General features: G+C 36.2%; 1 protein-coding gene across 2 annotated transcripts in view; it reads right to left on the bottom strand.

Moving 5' to 3' along the window:
• Nucleotides 1–662: 662 nt before the first annotated feature.
• The window catches only part of SF3B1 (splicing factor 3b subunit 1), a 41,766-nt gene continuing 23,195 nt past the window's right edge, over nucleotides 663–19,233 (bottom strand). For both annotated transcript variants that reach the window (XM_004468479.3, XM_004468480.5), the window contains 18 exons: nucleotides 18,718–18,930; nucleotides 18,372–18,493; nucleotides 16,017–16,214; nucleotides 15,811–15,912; nucleotides 15,133–15,312; nucleotides 14,159–14,245; nucleotides 13,762–14,032; nucleotides 13,308–13,453; nucleotides 13,063–13,209; nucleotides 12,002–12,127; nucleotides 11,356–11,577; nucleotides 10,858–11,040; nucleotides 10,663–10,774; nucleotides 9,104–9,224; nucleotides 8,412–8,543; nucleotides 6,498–6,770; nucleotides 3,333–3,549; nucleotides 663–3,040 (listed from right to left, as the gene is read on the bottom strand). In XM_004468479.3, coding sequence (XP_004468536.1) covers nucleotides 2,882–3,040; nucleotides 3,333–3,549; nucleotides 6,498–6,770; nucleotides 8,412–8,543; nucleotides 9,104–9,224; nucleotides 10,663–10,774; nucleotides 10,858–11,040; nucleotides 11,356–11,577; nucleotides 12,002–12,127; nucleotides 13,063–13,209; nucleotides 13,308–13,453; nucleotides 13,762–14,032; nucleotides 14,159–14,245; nucleotides 15,133–15,312; nucleotides 15,811–15,912; nucleotides 16,017–16,214; nucleotides 18,372–18,493; nucleotides 18,718–18,930 — 3,011 coding nt within the window. In that variant the 3' untranslated portion in view covers nucleotides 663–2,881. The remainder of the gene's footprint in view (nucleotides 3,041–3,332; nucleotides 3,550–6,497; nucleotides 6,771–8,411; nucleotides 8,544–9,103; nucleotides 9,225–10,662; nucleotides 10,775–10,857; nucleotides 11,041–11,355; nucleotides 11,578–12,001; nucleotides 12,128–13,062; nucleotides 13,210–13,307; nucleotides 13,454–13,761; nucleotides 14,033–14,158; nucleotides 14,246–15,132; nucleotides 15,313–15,810; nucleotides 15,913–16,016; nucleotides 16,215–18,371; nucleotides 18,494–18,717; nucleotides 18,931–19,233) is intronic.

Here is a 19,233-nt window from a genome sequence, read left to right as displayed (position 1 = left end):
TCAACATCTTAAGCACTTGCATATCTAGCCTTCCCCAGGACATATGCTAAGCTTTACCAAGGCAGGTGCCTAAGTGTTTCTTAAATATTTCTAGCTACTTTTTGCTTGAAATTAAATGCTTTAATTTTACCAGAAACATGAGTCCTGTCAGGCAATGGTCTGACAATGGTTCTCAACCAAGGGTGTTTTTGCCCTCCAAGAGATACTAAGCCATGGAAAAATGGAGGTTTTGTGGTTGTTTTTGTCACAAGGCGGGGGGGGGGGGGGGGGGAATGGTAGGGAGTGCTAACTGGCATCTAATGGGTATAGGACCAGGGATGCTGCTCAAATTCCTACAATGTACAAGCCAGTGCCCCCACCCTACCCCAATAAAGAATTATCTGGCCCAAAATGCCAAAATTTTTGAGACAATGAGAAACCTAGGGAGAACTGTGGTTTCTGCTTCTTTTAACCTTATGGGATTTAAAAGGCACTGGAAACCAAAGAGCCAAACAACTAAACCTATATAGCTGCAACTTGTCATTTTACAGCTTTTTTTTAATGAAGAAAAATTCCTTTGTTTACAATACAACCCAAGACCTCAGTATTGTTATAATGGCACAACCACAACAGTGTAGTTTGATAACAATAGAGTCGACTAAGATTAAAAATTGGGCTAAGACTTTAGATATAATAAGTTTTATTCATCTGGTGGTACTTGATGCTCACAGGGCACCATACAACAAATTTAAAAAATACAATATGAAAAAAAAAAATCAAACAGCCAAAGAGATCATTCCATTAGAGGGCAATAGCCCACAGAAAAACCAACAAAAGCCAACAGAAAAACCCACCCTCTGTCCCCTTAAGAACATTACTCTTCCTGATTAAGTGTGGTTTTAAGAAACAACAAAAGAAAGTGCAAAAGAATAGGTCTTTGAAAGAAGATAGTTAAAACTTCACATAGCGTCTTTCACGGTTAAGTATATCACAAAATGCTTTCCTTATTCAATAAGCATATAAAAACAATTCACAAACATCTTAGTCCCTATTTGGTCCCAAATTTCAAAGTCATTGCATTCAGTATTTTCCTCACCTCTCTGGCAAATTATCTGCATCAGTAAAAAGTCGCTAAAGGTGTAATAGAAGTCTCCTTTGCTTCACTCTGCCACTATAAAGAAGCTGTTTTCCATAAATAGCAAGGGGCCAAACTAAAGCTATTTAAGTACTGGAACTGAAAATACACTAAATTTTTCCAAATTTTGGCTTTGAAATTGTGTTCAATTCTCATGATCAGTAATTAATAATGAATGTCACTTGACCTCAACTATAGAGAACAGCCAAGATGTAAAGTTACATGGAGTCTACTATTATGAAAACTGAGAGAGATGGTTTTGGAATTTAATTGTTCTGAACATTGACAAGGAACAATAAGGAGTTAATAAATTCTGAGTGGACAGTCAACTATTGCTCAAAGTCAATTTTCTAAAAGTCTGCCAATTAGTTTATCATCTAAGCTACCAAAACAGAGCCTCAAGTGTTAACAGTATGAGGCACAAACTTCCTAGTTCCAGTATAAGGTATTTACTTATAAGTGGGACTCATCATATGCTACCGCTGCAGCAGAATCTCATTTTCCATTAGAGTTCAAAGAAGTACTAACATAGGATGACAAAACAAAATACCAATGGATAATAACAGTACTAAAATGAAGAAATATTTGGCCATAAAATAAAATTTGGGAAAAGCTGAAAACACACTTTAAATATATGCCAAAAAATACTAAGCACTGCTCTAAAGTTTGCTTCCTCTAGAATTAAATGGCATTTCAGTTTAAGCTCAACACTTACCGATCAATTTATCTAATTACTAAATGCAAAATGAATCAAACCTAGACATATTAGCTGCTGCTGTTGTGTAACATCAGTCTACTACCCCTTTTATATTATACTGCGTCTATCGAGGACAAGGAGTAGCAGGTCACAGGCACCTTTGTATTCCACACACCTAAGCACAGTGGCTGGCATACAGGATGTGCTCAACAGGTATTTGTTAAATGCCTTGTTGAATATTGGCTTATGACATGGCAAAAAGCCCAAAGATTGTCTTATTCTACTATATTCTACCAGCATGACTTACATAGCCTCACTCCAGAAACCAGTTATGAAGCACCTTTCCAATTTCTAAACATACCCTTGTCAGAGTTGGACATGACTTGAATCAATTCCTTTAACCAAACATTTTTGTAAAGCATTTTGAGAAATCAAGGATGAAAGGCGCTATAAGTGCAAAATAATATTTCAAGACAGTTCAGCAAAAATGCTATTTTTCTATGATGATAGAACAGTTGTGCTAGTTTGAGGTGAATAGCCCCAGGGCTAATCTTCTCTCATTACTAACAGAACAATAGGATTCTATTACTTTTGACAAAGATGTCATCACTTTATATAGTTTGCATTCTGTTAATTACTTTCTATAAACTAAGTAACAGAAAATGAAATTAAGCCACTTATTCTACATAAACCAAAACTTTATCAAAGTTCCTCATTTTACAAGTCATGTTCAAAAAACACACACAAATTAGCATTTTGTACACAAAGGTTTATTTCTCAATTAAACATTCCCTTTAAACACAAGGAATGAATTCTAAATCTTCATAAAGATGAATTAAAAATGAAATCCCTCCAGTATAGTGTGTGTGTCATCACTGTATTCCTGGTCACTACTGGCATTTACTGTTTAACATCAAAAACAAAGACAGGTTATTAAAAATCATGCTACTGGATTTCTAGCTCTTCTCTATGACCAGTTCTATACTGATCTGCAATGTTTAAAAGTTGACATCACCAAATCGAAGTAAGTTTAAGGTGTGAAACAGCTGTGCATTAAACACAAAACAAAATTATAAGATATAGTCAAGTTCATAACGAATATAGGTGTTCTTATCATCATTGTAGATTCTCGGGTAATGTGCTATGAGAGCATCCTGTGAACCAATGTAGATGGAGTTGTAAATTTTCCAATACACATCTCTGACTTTCCTGGCTGGGTGAAACAGACCCTAGAATGATTAGAAGATTACATTATTTCAATTTTAGAAAACATATATAACCATAACACAATTAAGAGACAAACTGTAAAGATATGATGAAAAATATTTCCTTTTAAGAGAAAAAAACCCTGACAACTGCACAAAACTACAGTGGGAACAAACAAAATCTAGCCCCCTCTTCCCCAATTGTTTTCCCATTTATCACAATACAGTCTACTGGTAATTGGAATAGTGACTTAATTCAACACATTATACTAAATTACTTTTCTCATTGATTACAGTTTTAAAATCATTAACCTACCTGTAAACAATACTGCAACATTCTACATGGTCCAATAGCAACTCTCAGGCCCTCTAGGGCTCCCATAACTGCCTGAATCACATGGGGAGAAGTCTCAAACACATTGGGCCATACATAGTTCAGCAAGTGATTCAGCGAATCTTCACAACCAAATCCATAAACACCAAGCGACATGTGCTGCACCACTGCACTAGCAGTCTGTCTGTGTACAAGGTCTCTGTAATGGGGGGAAAATTCTTCTTTATTAAAGCAAAAGGAAATATTCACCAGCACATTAAAAATTAAAGTCTTTCAGTACATGAAAGAGACGCAGTTATTATAACATATCACTCCATGTAACTGATACGTCGCTGAAAATGAGAAACACATTCAACTTGAGAACTTAATGATTCAATCCTCACTATGGCTGAACAATAAGCCTTATTTTCTTATTAACCTTTAAAAGCAATATGAGCAAAGAGCCCAGTGCATTGAACATTTTAATATGCTACTAAAGGTGGCGGACTTGGCCCAGTGGTTAGGTTAGGTCTGTCTACCACATGGGAGGTCGGGAGGTCCAGGGTTCAAATCCCGGGCCTCCTTGACCCGTGTGGAGCTGGCCCATGCGCAGTGCTAATGCGCGCAAGGAGTGCGCCCCGTAAGAAGAGCCGCCCAGCGTGAAAGAAAGTGCAGCCTGCCCAGGAATGGCGCCGCACACACGGAGACCTGACACAAGAAGATGACCCAACAAAAAGAAACACAGATTCCCGTGCCACTGACAACAACAGAAGTGGAGAAAGAAGATGCACAAATAGACACAGAGAACAGACAACCGGGGTGGTTGGAGGGGAAGGTGAATGAATGAATGAATGAATGAATGAATGAATGAATGAATGAATGAATGAATGAATGAATAGAAAATCTTAAAAAAATATGCTACTAAAGAGGGAATTTGTGACTCTTACACATATGAATACAAGAAATATTTCACTTTAACTCTATAAATTTGAAATCTTTGATACGTATATAACAGATAACTAAATTAAAATTAAATGTGAGGGAGCAGATGTAGCTCAAGCAACTGAGTGCCTGATTCCCATATGGGAGGTTCTGGGTTCCATTCCAGTGCCTCCTAAGAAAACAAAACCAACCAACCAGTAAACAAAAGAAAAAACCAACTCAGGAGAGCCGATGTGGTTCAGCAGTTGAACAATGGCTTCCCACATACAGGGTCCTGGGTTCAATCCCTAAACCCTGGTACCTCAAAAAAAAAAAAAGTCAATATATCTCAATAAAGCTGCTTAAAAATTAAATAAATGTGCAAGAATAGCCAGAAATAGCAGCTATGTACAGCCAGGGAAGCAGAGAGAGACTGAGAGGTGAATTTTGTTTTTATTATTAAAAAAAATGAACATGCTCTTAATAATGATTGGAGTGATGAATGCATGACTATGTAATTATACCAAATACCACTGATTGTTCACTTTGGATGAACTGTATGCTTTATTCATATGTACCAATAAAATATTTGATTAAAAAATTAAATCCCTTTCCTTATAAATTTTAAGTTTTATTCAAGAAAAGCAAAATTTGGGGAGAGGGAAAAAGGGAGCAATACTTTTTTTCAAATCCATAGAAATGATCATCTATGTTAACTGAACTTGTATTTATGACAAACCAACTGGATTTATTCCAAAACTGAGTACGAGCATCAAATAACATACTGGCAAGGTGTATGATGATGGGCATAAAAATGAGTTCACACTCTCCACCTCAAAGGTGTTAAGAAAAAAATACTGCAATTTATTAGCAATCAGTTCTCATTTTTTAAAAAAAATCTAATCTATACAGCATCATAGTGTAACAATGTTTCACCTCATTAATAAATGTTCCAACTAAAGTATTACCTTTTCATGTAGTTATTTTTTCATCCCCTCCCCGTTGTGGCTTTTTGCATGCTGTCTACTCTCTGTGTCCATCCACTGTGCATTCTTCTGTGTATTTATTTATTGTATGTCCCCCCCCCCTTTGCGGCTTGCTTGCTGTCTGCTGTGTCCTTTTGCTGCGTGCTTTTCTGTGTTTTTGCTTGTCTCCCTTTTTTGTTGTGTCACTTTGCTGAGTCAGCTCTCAGTGGCGCCTGTGGGCTGGGTGGTGCTCTGTAGCATGCCCGCGAGCCTGCCTTCACAAGGAGGCCCCAGGATGCCAGCCCAGGGCCTTCCATATGGTAGATGGGAGCCCAGTGATTGAGCCACAGCCGCTTCCCTCATGTAGTTATTTTTTTTATGAATTAATACCTCAACTTATTAGTGCACAGAACATAATTTTTAACTGCAAGTCACATACATCAATGACAGCATTCAGGCAGAGCTCACTAGGGAATATGGAGCAAGGCTGATTTATCCCAATCATCTTACTCAGCCCCAAGTGGCTAGGCTTTTACAGAGCACAATTTTTATTCTGTCCCCATCATCCTACACATATACCTTCTGATTACTTACTGAACCCTATTCAAGGTTATTAATAAATTTTAATTTTAATCTGTCCACAGAAGTAGCTGAAAGAGGCTCTCTAAATTGAGCAGCTTTCTCTCCTAAAATATAAAGGGTCAGTGAAACAGTCCTTTCCCTTACTTCTTGGTCCAGTACTTTTCCTTACACTTTCTTCAGCAACTTTTATGTTCAAGGCCATATGTCAGTCCATATGGCTGAAACTATCAGAAACCTGTCAAATAACTCAAGCAGTATTATATATGTGGTCACCTATGAGGAATGCAGGGCCTGCAATGAAATAGTGCTGCTCTGTTCAGTAATTCAAAAAGCTTAACAGAAATCTTTATTGTACCTGCAGTAAAAAGCTAAAAAAAAAAAAGACCAAGTCACTTAACTTACCCTCATCACTTCCTCTAATTGACTCTGATTAAGTTTTAAAACAAAAGTTAATCAATTGTTGCTTTAAAAATGCATTTAGTCTTACAAGTATAAAGGGATCAAACTTGGAAGAGAAAACTTCGGGAAACACAAACAACTTGATAATGGTAATAGTCATATTTATAGATTAATAAAAACTCAGGCTAGAATCTCCTTTCTTAAATGTATCACAACAGACGGGTCTTCTAATAATTCTCATAAGTTCTAAAACAAAGGAAGAATTGTAATTATTTTCTTGCATTTAGTTCAAGTCACTTACCTATCCATTAAAGCATCTTCAAGTAATGGTGTTACAGCATAAATGTAATCTTTTCCCATTTCACCAATATATTCAAACAAGAAGGAAAGTGATTTTAACACTCCATTTTGAACATTCAGTTCAGGAACTCTGTATTCATTCATTAAGGCAGGGAGTACTGTGAAAGGTGAACATGTTTCAGCAACAATAGCTATTGCTACAGTGGTACAAACTCTGTTCTGCCTTTCCTGAACTTTGAGGTTGTTTAAAAGTGTAGCCAATACATCATGAGGGCTGAAAAATACAAATGTGTTAGCAAAGTGTTAGAGTACAAGTTGAAAATTTTTTACAGCAATGTAATATACATGACTAGGCATAAATATAAGCTTAACAGCTGCCTATGAAAAGAAAGCCCCAGATTCTGAACAGACTCAGAAGTGTTTTTAACTTTTTAGTAACTTTAAAAATATACATTTATTTATTTCTCTCCCCCCCCTCCCCCCACTGTCTGTGCTGTGTCCATTCGCTGTGTGTTCTTCTGTGTCTGCTTGCATTCTTGTCAGCGGCACCTGGAATCTGTGTCTCTTTGTTGCGTCATCTTGCCGCGTCGGCTCTCCTTGTGTGCTGTGCCACTCCTGGGCAAACTGCACTTTTTTCAAGTGGGATGCACTCCTTGCGCGTGGGGCTCCCCCACACGGGGGACACCCTTGTATGGCACAGCACTCCTTGCACATATCAGTACTGCACATGGGCCAGGAGGCCCTGGGTCTGAACATTTGGACCGCCTATATGGTAGGTGGATACTCTATCAGTTGAGCCAAATCCACTTCACAGTAACTTCTGATTATGCACAAATAACTTTATCTGAGTAATTACTGGGAACTAAATAATTTTATGATAAATTGCAATACTTTTAAGTCACTGGCATTGTTTCTACTTAAGAATTTATTTAAACTGTTTTAAAGAAAAAAGTTAATCCAAATGGATTCATTTTTAAACCTAACTTTCTATCTTTAGTCACTTTTCCAAAAATGTAAAGAAATTTAATTATTTAAATTGAATAATTCTCTGAACAATCAAAACATGGGCACCAAACCTAGGCAACCTCTGAGGGTTGGAGATACCACTGCGGTCTCCCATGCCCTAACATACAAAATCTGTTTTCCTTTTCTTATCTTCCCTTCTACACACCTTTACTGTATGCACATTCTCCCCTTTTAAAAGCCATTTATTTTGCCACAAACTTAGAAAGACTCTGGGGCTAAAAAGTGTAAAAAATTCATTACATCACCACTGAAATAAATGTAACTGCCTACCAAAAAGAGAGGAAGGGGTAGGGAGGCAAGAGGGAGGAAAACTACCTAATTAATATGACTTTTGTAGGCTACACTTCTTGAAAACACTTTCTTAGTTACTAAGCCACACATAATACCTTATTTCTTATAATAAGAGTTTCTCCCAGTTTGATTCTGACTGGGTGGAAACAAATAACCAAAGATAATCTAATAAAGCAGCTATAAATAAACTGAGTCTGAATTAATCTTAGAATACCCCTAGAGAAACATTTTAAAAACACATAAAGCATTAATATGAGACTTGAACTGTGATTATGATATTTACAACTGGTCTTAATATTTTAAACAGTAACTTAAAAAGAATGAACAAAAATTTGAAATTATTCTGGGCATGGTACAATTTGCCTCCTTCAAAACACTTCAAGTGTTATTAAAGGAAACTTTAAAGTCTCTATTTTAATTCAATTTAAAATGTAAGAAGACATTTTAAAAATTGGAAGGTTAGTGGTTAAATGAAGTGCTTTCTCAACTGCATTATTCATACCATACCTCAAAAAGATCTCGAGATAAATAAGTTTTTTCTCAATACTACAAAGGGTTTATTATAGAATGAAAAAAAAAATACAGAAATGATACTCACCCAATGGCCTTTGCAATATAACCAAAAGTGTTGACTGTGGCTCTACGAATAGCTTTTTTGTGAGCTTTTAAGAGCTCTAAAAGCTCAAAGCAAATCCTCATCCATTCTCTTGCAGAGACATATTCAGCTCCCCTAATTAAAAAAATAAAATTTTTGTGACATTAAAAAGTTTTAAAGCATAAATTTGCAAATTCTGTTCTAAAAACATTAACTCATTCTAAATATTAAATAAGATTATTACTGCTTTTCAGAAAGGCTTATACAGTCTTAAAACCATAATGCCAGGAAGCAGATTTGGCTCAAGCCATTGAGAGCCTGCTTCCCACATGAGAGGTCTCAGGTTAGGTTCCCTGGTGCCTCCTAAGGAAAAAAACAAAAAAAAAAACAGCAAGCAAAACAAATGAAAAAAACCAACTCAGGGAAGCCTGTGTGGTTTGGCTGAGTGCCAGCTTCCCACGTATGAGGTCCTGGGTTCAATGCTGGGTCCTTGCTATTACACACAAAAACACACACACACAAATCATACTGCCACCTCCCATTACCATCCAAACAGAAATTTCAAAATTTCACTGAAAATATTAATACTGGAAGGCCTGAGCATATATATTTACAATAGTCACACTAAGCTAAGTAAAAAGAAGCTAAAAATGAAAACAGAAACTGTTTATAGAAGCATTAAGTAATCTGTTTACCTGTCAGCAATACGTCCAACAAGATCAATACAATTCTCTTGTACTTTTTCATGTCTGTTCTTTAAGATGGGGGTGAGTCTAGGCAACAGATCTTTAATTGGTGGGGTCATCTTATGCATACCTATTTAATAGAGGTCAACAAACAATATTTGAACTGCAACCTTTGCTCATTTTTTCTTTTTAGTTAGCAATGTAATATACATGACTAGGCATAAATATAAACTTAAAAGCTGCCTATGGAAAGAGAGCCCCAGATTTTGACCAGACTCAGAAGCGTTTTTAACTTTTTAGTAACTTCAGATAATGTACAGAAATGAAAGAAATTAATGAAGTGATTTTTTAAATGATGGATACTTAACAAAAGTTTTATCTGGTTTTGAAATGTATTTGTAACTGACATTTGAATATGGGGACAGCTTATGTTCCGGCCATACACAACAATGTAAGCCAGAGGTAGACATATAAATTAAAGCAAAACTTTCCAGAAAGGGCCCCCTTACCCTTTAACTGCAAAACAAACAGATCTCCAGTCTCCCTGCAATGCAGGGCATACTTGGATGGTATTTACACCTATGAAGAGAGAAAAAAGGAGGCAGCTGGTAGGGGCTCTTGTTCTAACTAGAACTGCTTGCTCTCATTCTCTCTCCATTGCTTTTCCCATGTTTCTCTGACAATCCTTACAAACCAGCGCCCAACAGGTGGTAACTGATTTTTGGCATGAAGCTACCTTCAAATATATAGGGCTGGACAGAAATTGGGGGTTATATGTAAATGAAAAGATCTATATTTCACAAAAAAACCCTTACTAAAATGAAAAAAATAGAAAACAGTGGATATCACAGAGAACTATTCTGACCTACTAGGTTATTTCAGTCCCTCTAAACCCTGAAGAGTTACTCTGAGCAATGGTTATCTTCAGTTTCAATGCAGGATTAAACATACAAAAAACCATTTGTTTGCTCCATCACCCTAAAAGAATAACGGTTTGCTCCCCATCACCAAGAACATCTCTGTTACATATTTGTGCTTTTACTTTGGGTTAGAAAATGGAATGGATGGTTTTAAAGAATTGGGTATACATAAAATGAGATAGTAACTTGATCAATTAACTTTTCTCCCTGGTTATGTTCCTAGACAGCAAATAAAAAACCTGCCATAAAAATTAACTAAGTTGTGGCTGAATAAACATATATTTTATTACAAAATTATATTAAAATCTTTTCTCCCCCCAGAAAATGGAAGAATATATTTGCTGAGACACTATTTTGAGCAGGGCCCTCCATTCCATAACTCCAAAGTTTTTGAGTTACAACTACTCCCACCTCTCTTATAGGTCCTAAACTTGCTCTTTTTCTTTTTGAAGAAAAATGTATAAGGGTTTTTGTGAGAGATGACTTTTGTGACATCCCCACTACAAACTTTAAATGCTAAACAAAAAAAAAGTTATAAGAAATCATTACCCAACTCCTAAATGATTCTCCATTTTACTTTTTAAAAAACAAAGAAACTTAAGAAAACAAAACTAAACAAAATTCTTACATGACCATCAAATTCCATACCTATTACATTTACAATGGCCTTCAGAGCTCCAAGAATGCTGCCCAGTACCTCAGGATACTCTTCGCCCAAATATTCATACAAAACAACACCCAAGTGCCCCATCAATTTTTCCTACAATAAAGAAACAATGTTAAAATGCTATTATTTATATTACATTATTGGTGAAGAAATAAGAATCTGGCAAAAAAGGTTACCTCTTGACAAGTCTTCATAACAACAGCAGTTCGAGAGATCAAGTCTGCTGCCTGTTGCCTAACTTTGGCTGATTTGTTATTTAAACGCCACAAAACCGTACCACAGATCTGAGGCAAGTACGGTTTGACTCTTTTGCCAAGAGCATTAACCACAGTGCCAAAGCCGTTCAACATTACTGAGTCCTAAAAAAGAAAAGTTAAGTTAAATTTTAAAACTACATTCAGTAGGAACCAGAATTTAGTCTCTTTGTAGAATACAGTTGAAATATACTGCTAATCAACTTTCCCCAATCATCTAGATACGTTTCTTAAAAAAAATCCAATCTAAAAATATGAGGGAGAAGAATATTTCCTGATAACCAAGTGAGTGAGAACATGAACATTTTAAAAATTGTTTCAAATTCAGTTATTTTTTACAGATAACCTTTGCTTAACAAGTAATACACTTTTCTACAGATACGAAAGTCAGTGGCAACTTGCCATAATAATCATTATTACCTCCGTAGTCTGTTCTTGGAAAGCATAAAGAATACCATCAATCAACTGTTCTTCAAGTTTATGATCAATATCTGCTGCTCCCAAGTTGCCCATAATTTTCTCAATTGTCTCCATCACCATCTTTCTGTACTGTTCAGCTTCATCTTTCAGATCATCCACAATTCTGGATATAATCTCTGCTGCACCTACTTTGTTTGCCAACTCTACAGTAGTATCAACTAACTAAAAAGAGGGAAAAAAAATTTAAATTTTTTGCTTTTCTGAAGAAACAGAAGGGCATCATGAAAACTGAGTATTCTAAAGACCTTCCTATTCAGCACAGAAGCATGCTGAGAATAATTAACTCCTATTTATTAAACTTGAAAAGTGGCCAGAAAATTTAAATGAGTCTAAGTCAAAATGACTTAAGGTAAGATCTTATCCATGTTAAGATAAGGCATTTAATTTTACCAAAGTTGTCAGTTTATAGTTAGAAATTTAAAACTAGAATGCAAAATCAAAATAAAAGTTAATGGCTGACTAAAATCCATCTCCTTACATAGGCAAGCACACTTGAGCTGTTAGAGCAAAAAATAACATGTGACTTGCATTCAACTTGCCTAGTCAAAAGTATGTTAAAAATTTTTTTTTTACAATAAAAGCTTACCTGTCGGTAATTTCTTCTATCCAAAGCCATTCTGTGTTGCCAAAAATGTTTAAAAAAAGGAGGAAGAATCTCTGTTTTAATGTAGTTTGCTTCTACACCATCTGTTCCACAACATTGCTTTACCACCTAGAAGATTGAGAAACAATAATAATAGGGAGGGAAGTGGATGTGGCTCAACAGATAAGAGCGTCGGCCTACCATATAGGAGGTCCAAGGGTTTGATACCCAGGGCCTCCTGGCTTGTGTGGTGAGCTGGCTGACACACAATCCTGCTGTGCGCAAGGAGTGCAGGCCTGTGCAGGGATGCCCCTGCCCAAGAAGAGCCGCCCCGCAAGAAACCACAGCCTGCCCAGGAGTGGTGCCACATACATGGAGAGCTGACTCAGCAAGATGATGCAACAAAAAAAGACACAGATCCCCAGTGCCGCCTGATGAGAATACAAGTAGAATACAAGAAGAACACACAGCGCAGAAAATGGGCGGGGGAAGAAATAAATAAAATCTTTAAAAATAAAAATAATAATAATAATAGGGAGGCAGATTTGGCTCAAGTGATAGAGCATCTGCCTACCACATGGGAGGTCCAGGGTTCAAACCCAAGGCCTCCTGACCCCCCTGGTGAGCTGGCCCACGCACAGTGCTGATGCACACAAGGACTGCCATGCCATGCAGGGGTGTCAGGGAGCCCCACGCACAAGTAGTGCACCCGTAAGGAGAGCCGCCCAGCACGAAAAAACTGCAGCCTGCCCAGGAATGGTGCTGCACACACGGAGAGCTGACGCAGCAAGACGACACAACAAGAAGAGACACAGATTCCCGGTACCGCTGACAGGAATGCAAGCAGACACAAAAGAGCACACAGCGAATGGACACAGAAAACAGACAACTCGGGGGGGGGAGGGGGAGGTAGGGGAGAGAAATAAAAAATAAGTCTTATAAAAAAAAAATAGTACTTTTCTTTTTCACTTTTATTTTCTAAAGCTTTAAAAATTCTCTTTGAACCACGAAACAACTCTATTTTAGATGAATAAAGAAGGAATAACAATAATATGAACAATTACCTTCAACACAATTTTCTTCATTTCTTCATCAGGAGACTGAAATTCTCGAATAAGGATTAACATCACTTCTCTAGTATAATAGTTGGCGTATTCTGCATCCATGAGAGGAATAAGATACCCAATAGCCTTTAAGAAAGCAGCCAGACCCTATTTTAAAATAAGAAATATACACTTTAGTTAAAGTTGTCTTAATTTTAATAGACAGAAATTCAAATAAATAAATAAAACCTAATCTGTGGACCTACCTTTCCTCTGTGTTGGCGGATACCCTTCCACAAAGGCTTTAACACAGAATCAAAAGATTCAATACCATAAGGAGTTGCTGCTTCTGCCAAGGCAGCAATAGCCAAAGCACTAATGGTCCGAACTTTCTGCTGCTCATCCACAAGACCTAAAAAAAACAAACACAGGTTTTAACTGAATACCAACATTATCTAAATTTCTACAATGCCATTTGGATTCTAGCAACACACCTAACATTCTAGTCAAAAAGTCAAACTGCAGCATCTATTCACATTAGCTCACGTATAATACATGGTAAAAGTCAGTATGAATCACAGCCTGCTGGCAGATAACCACGATTCCATCAGAAAATATATGGTATTTATATAATTAAAGCCTTTCCATTTACTTCTACAAATTAGTGGCCCAAATTTCAGGATGGTCTTATAAAAGAAGCAAAGTTACATTAAAACTTACCATGTTCAATGATTTCAACTAAACTTCTCAGATGTGGCAAGATGGCACAGCCCATAAGAATAGCTATCTGCTGTACAATCTTAATACCAGTGTGTCTCGCTTGCCAGGACTTCTTGCTTTTGCATACAGCTTTTAAGAAGGGCAATAAAGAAGGAATGCCCAGGGCAGAGGCTACAACAGCAAAAGCTCTAGCTGTTGTGTTACGGACATACTCATCCATGTTATCAATATCAGGTCTCATTGTAGATATCATCGTAGCCAGACCAGCTGCCTAAAATGAGAAGAAAAAAGTTAGGACAGTCATGACTTGGTAACATTAACCCTCAACTATTTCCTCCTAGTCAAATAATTCCCACTAACAGATACAAAACATTCCCCAGAAAATGAACATAAATACCTTTGCCAAATTAGAAATAATTTCTCGGCCTTCCACTCTAGCATAGTAATCTTCATCAATCAACAGGGGTTCAATGACCACAAGGATCTGAACAAGAGAAAAAAAGACAGATACATTTTCACCACAATTAATGATGCTAAGTTTATGTAAAAGAATTAAATATATGTAGAAAATTTATTATCAGGATTTGTTAGTAAGAAACATCTTAAGAATTTTTAAATTCTTAATTACAGAATCTCAAATTCGACCTACAGATGGAAATTTGGGGCAACAGCTAGCTACACAGGCTAAGAAATATTTAATATTTAAGGGAGGGGACAGACAAAAGTCCAAAAACCCTACACAATCAAACTGAAGATGTCCTTTCATAGTCTGTAACAAATGTTCCACAACAATATAAGGTATTGGTGGGGAGTGTGTAAAGGAATTCTGTACATTATTATGCATGACTGTTCTGTAAGTTCACAACTTCTCTAATTTTATTTTTATCTATACGTATTTATATCTATACATATCTCTACACAATTACCTGTATTTTGCAATTCTAACACATAATTACATCAGCAAAAGGCTTAACACAAAACGCATGGCACAGAAGTATGTTTTTTCCTCATTCTAGACTAATGTCAATAAAAGCAAATGAAAAAAATGCAATACAAACCCATTACAGTAAAAGACAGCAAAAAGTAACATCTATAAATACATATATTTGTACATGTATGACACATGCTTGTGCTAAGAAAAAGGTCTGGAAAGATAGGCAAATTTAACAATAGTTAACTCAGCTTGCAACAGGATAAACACTTCATTCTACTGTAAATTTATAGCATTAGATATTTTTAAAATTTTTTTAAATGCACAAATACATAGGCATAAAGTGGTTTGAAACAATCCATGAATAGTTTTCATACTAAAAAACAAAAAAATCAGTAAAAACATCAAGCCATTAGAAACACTACTTGAAAAGAACAAACCTTGTGCACATATGGTCGAACTAAGTCATCAAGTTTGTATAATATTCTATCAATAACTTTCACAAGTAAATGACGTTCTTGATCCTCAAGTGTAGGAGACATCAGTAGAGGAAGAATCTGATTAAACAAAGGACCAGCTCCAAATTCACGAGCTTTATCAGTAATTTGCCGCAATGCAGCCTGGAGGAATAAAGTACCAAACCAAGTTAAAACCAAGCATTTTAAATGAGCAATTTCTCCATAATTTCTGTAACTTAATATTATTGTATATATCACAAACATTTTACATAGAGTAGCATGAGTTCACTCCATGAAAAAATTAAAGTCTGAACTGCTGTGATAAAAGTTAATGTTTTTTAGGTAACTTCAAAAGGGCAATTTAGTGGAACAAGGAAATCAACAGAAGTATAAAGTCAAGTCACCTGCAAATGCTTACAAAATTCCACACACAATCCCACTAATTACTTGAGTCTTAAGCATATCTTAACAGCCTTCAAAACAAAAAAGAGAACATTTTCCAACAATCTTACCAAGAAAAAAACCTTTGATTAAAAAGCTAAATCCTTCACACTACATATCTTTCTTTCATTTATGCTCTTGTGGTAAAGATGAAAAGGGTAATTATAAATTCCTAAACAAAAATATAATGAAAATAATGATCACTGAACTGTTACTCACCTTTCTCATTGGAGGTGTACCATTCTTAATTTTTAAAAGCAACTTCATTATTTTTCTCTCTTTTTGCTCTTCTGGACTAAGTGTTGATTCATCAACATCAACCTAATAGTAAAAAAGAAGAAAAAAATAAAATTAAAGGTAGACTGAGGTAGTATGATTTGTAATTCCCAAACAAAAAATATTTCATTTCTCCTATCACCACTTACCAATAGTTTATCAAAGTACTGAATATCATCGGGTTTTAAAAATGGAAGATTTCCAGATGGTTGATCATTAACACTTTTCATAGTTCTATCTTCAGTTTGCATGTGGAAACCAGTCATACCGCCCAAAGGTGTTGGAGTGGCTGTCAGCTTTCGAGCTGGAGTTCGAATAGGAACATAACCAGCAGGGGGGGGAAGTACCTAATACAATTAAAAGACAGGTTAGGATTTTCTTGGCTTTGTAAACAAAGAATTAATACAGTGGATAACATTTGCACTTAAAATATTTTAGAATTTTTAGCTAGGAAGATTTTTTGCTTTTTCAAAGACAAAAAATAGCACCTATCCTGCTTTTCTGTCTTAATTACAAGTTTTAAAATACGTATGACAAATACATTTTCTACTCACTAAAATTCATAGCAAATACATTAGAACTGAGGGAGAAATATGGAGATAAATAAAGCAAGTTTATAAAATTCAGATCACTTTCAAACACTGATCATTCTAAATGTGTTGGCAAGTCAACATTTTAAATAATAAGAAAAATAGAAGTTATTATATAAATAGAAATAAGCTTAATTGGTACACATAAATATTTTAACAATAAAGTGAAACATCATTCATGGTAACCCCTGCACTATAACAGCAAATGTTAGTATTTAAGCCTAAAACTACAAAACTAAATTAAATGCAAGGAAAAAATACTAAAAACAATGTACCCAAAAGCCCTGTATACTATATACAGCTTAATCTTTTGCAAAACCAGTAAAATTTCAAAACCACAGGCTTAATGAACAAAAGGATTTCTATAGGATGTTTTTTTTTCTTTTTTTTAAAGATTTATTTATTTCTCCCCTTCCTCCTCTCCCCTAGTTGTCTGTTCTCTGTGTCCATTCACTGCATGTTCTTCCTTGTCCATTTCTGTTGTCAGTGGCACCGGAATCTATGTCTCTTTTTGTTGCCTCATCTTGTTTTGTCAGCTCTCCATGTGGGCAGTGCTATTCCTGGGCAGGCTGCACTTTCTTTCGCACTGGGTGGCTCTCCTTACGGGGCGCACTCCTTGCGCATGGGGCACCCCTACACAGGGACACCCCTGCGTGGCTCGGCACTCCTTGTGCACATCAGCACTGCACATGGGACAGCTCCACACGGGTCAAGGAGGCCCAGGGTTTGAACCGCGGACCTCCCATGTGGTAGGCGGATGCTCTAACCACTGGGCCAAGTCTGCTTCCTGATAGGATGTTTTTTCAAAGCTGGCATCAAGATATTTTTTTAAAACACAACTTCCAGGGCAGGTCAATAAGCCTGTACAGGTGTTCTCCAATAAAAGTCTAAAACTATTTATCTTTAAGTATCAGAGAAAAGATTAAATCATGTTAAATATATGTAGGCACTATCTTATACTTTGTTATCTGATTATTTTTATTCTGTTAGGTATACACCAACAAGGACCACTAACCAATCATTTTGAAAACGTGGAAATTCATTCTACAGATGAGAGGCCTAAGAAATCAATCAAGTTCTCTGGTATTACTCATAAATTAAGATCTGCTATTTTGTATATCCATCAATATATTACTAACTACAACTGATAAGATTCACTCAGGAAGGCAATGCTAGATTATGAGTCAATAGCAGGTTGGATCTACACCCACAGCATTATGGAGGCTATAAGAAATTATAATGCAGAAATTCATGCATTCTTGAAATGAATACTCTAAGACAAACCTAATAGTAAAAAAGCACACCCACAAGCTGCAAACAGCAACAGGACATTAGCAAAAAAGATTCTGTAAAAGCCATCAGATGAATAAGGTTCCAATCCTGGATAGGACATTAACTAGCTATATGATCACAAATAAACTACCTCTAGACCAGCAATACTCCTTAAGTGCCAGCTTTCTAGAAAATTTTATAGTTCAAAATAAATTTCAAGTTTGCTAAGGTGAAGAGAGAATCATCTTTGTATTGGTTGGCAATCCATGAATTTAAATACACACAAAACCTTGTGAGGCATCAAGTAAAATAAGCAAGATCTAATGTGAGCTTAATCCTGGGACTTTTGGGAAGTTGGATCAACCAGCTTTTCCACACCCCAAAGACAGCTGTTCTCCAAGTATGGTCCACAGACCCCTAGAAATTCTTGAGAGCACTCAAATCAAAATAGTAGTTTAAAAACTCCATGCTCTTTCACGTCTTTTCATCTCAATTACTTTTTGGAACTGAACTACACTTGGAAATGGCTAGAATGAAATGACAGTAATAATACTGCATAAGACCAATGCAAACTTAACGTTTTTCAAAGAATATTGAAAATTCACACCCCCAATACCACTAATTCATATTCGCTGTTACTACCTTATATCCTTCTGGGAACATAGCATCTAATTCTTCATCAGAAAGTGGACGATTTCTCTCATCTATTTCTCTCTCCCACCGCCAAGCCTGAAGTTGTTCAGGGGTCATACTCATTATGTGACCTATGAAAAAAAGTAAATTTCTGTAACAATCTACAGTGCAGAATTTTATCATTACATAGGTTCTTGGGGTATAAGACAATCAAGTTCAACCCAACCTTTAAATTACTTTTTATTATAAAGTTAAGCCAAGACTTATTTTTATATCCCCTAATTCCTATTAAAAAATGGTATTAACACAGAAAATCAAAGGAAAAAAAGAACATTTCCAATGAGAGAATTGCTACCTGGAGTAGGGGTAGCCATGTTCATGGCTGGTGTGCCAATTGGTGTTTTTCCAGGAGTGAGAACAGGAGTGCTTCCACCCATCTGACTCGCTGGTGTTTCATCCCAACGTGATTTTCTTTTACTGGCTCCAGGAGTTGGTGTTTCACCAATTGAATCTCCACCTCGATCTGTTCGAGGAGTCTCAGCCCAACCACTACCATGCCCAGGAGTATCTTGAAAGAGAGAAAGAATAAGACCACAGTTTTAAGTTACCAAAACCGTATTTTTTCCAAGCTGCTTAATACTCAAAATGTTCAAGTTCACGAACAGGATATTCCTAAAACAGAGACACATTTAAAGTTTTAATGATCCATTTCTTATCTGTGCTCTTTTGACTGATACTCAGTTTCTGATTACAAAAAGTCCTTTTTTTTTCCCCTGGCAGTACCAGTGATCAAATCCAGGACCTCATCATACATGGGAAGCAGGTGCTCAAACCACTGAGCAATATCTACTCCCAAACAGTAATTATTAAA

This window comes from Dasypus novemcinctus, chromosome 7 (assembly GCF_030445035.2).
Source record: "Dasypus novemcinctus isolate mDasNov1 chromosome 7, mDasNov1.1.hap2, whole genome shotgun sequence".
NCBI lineage: Eukaryota > Metazoa > Chordata > Mammalia > Cingulata > Dasypodidae > Dasypus > Dasypus novemcinctus.
Note: the sequence above shows the minus strand (reverse complement) of the source record. Positions and strands in the feature narration are given on the sequence as shown.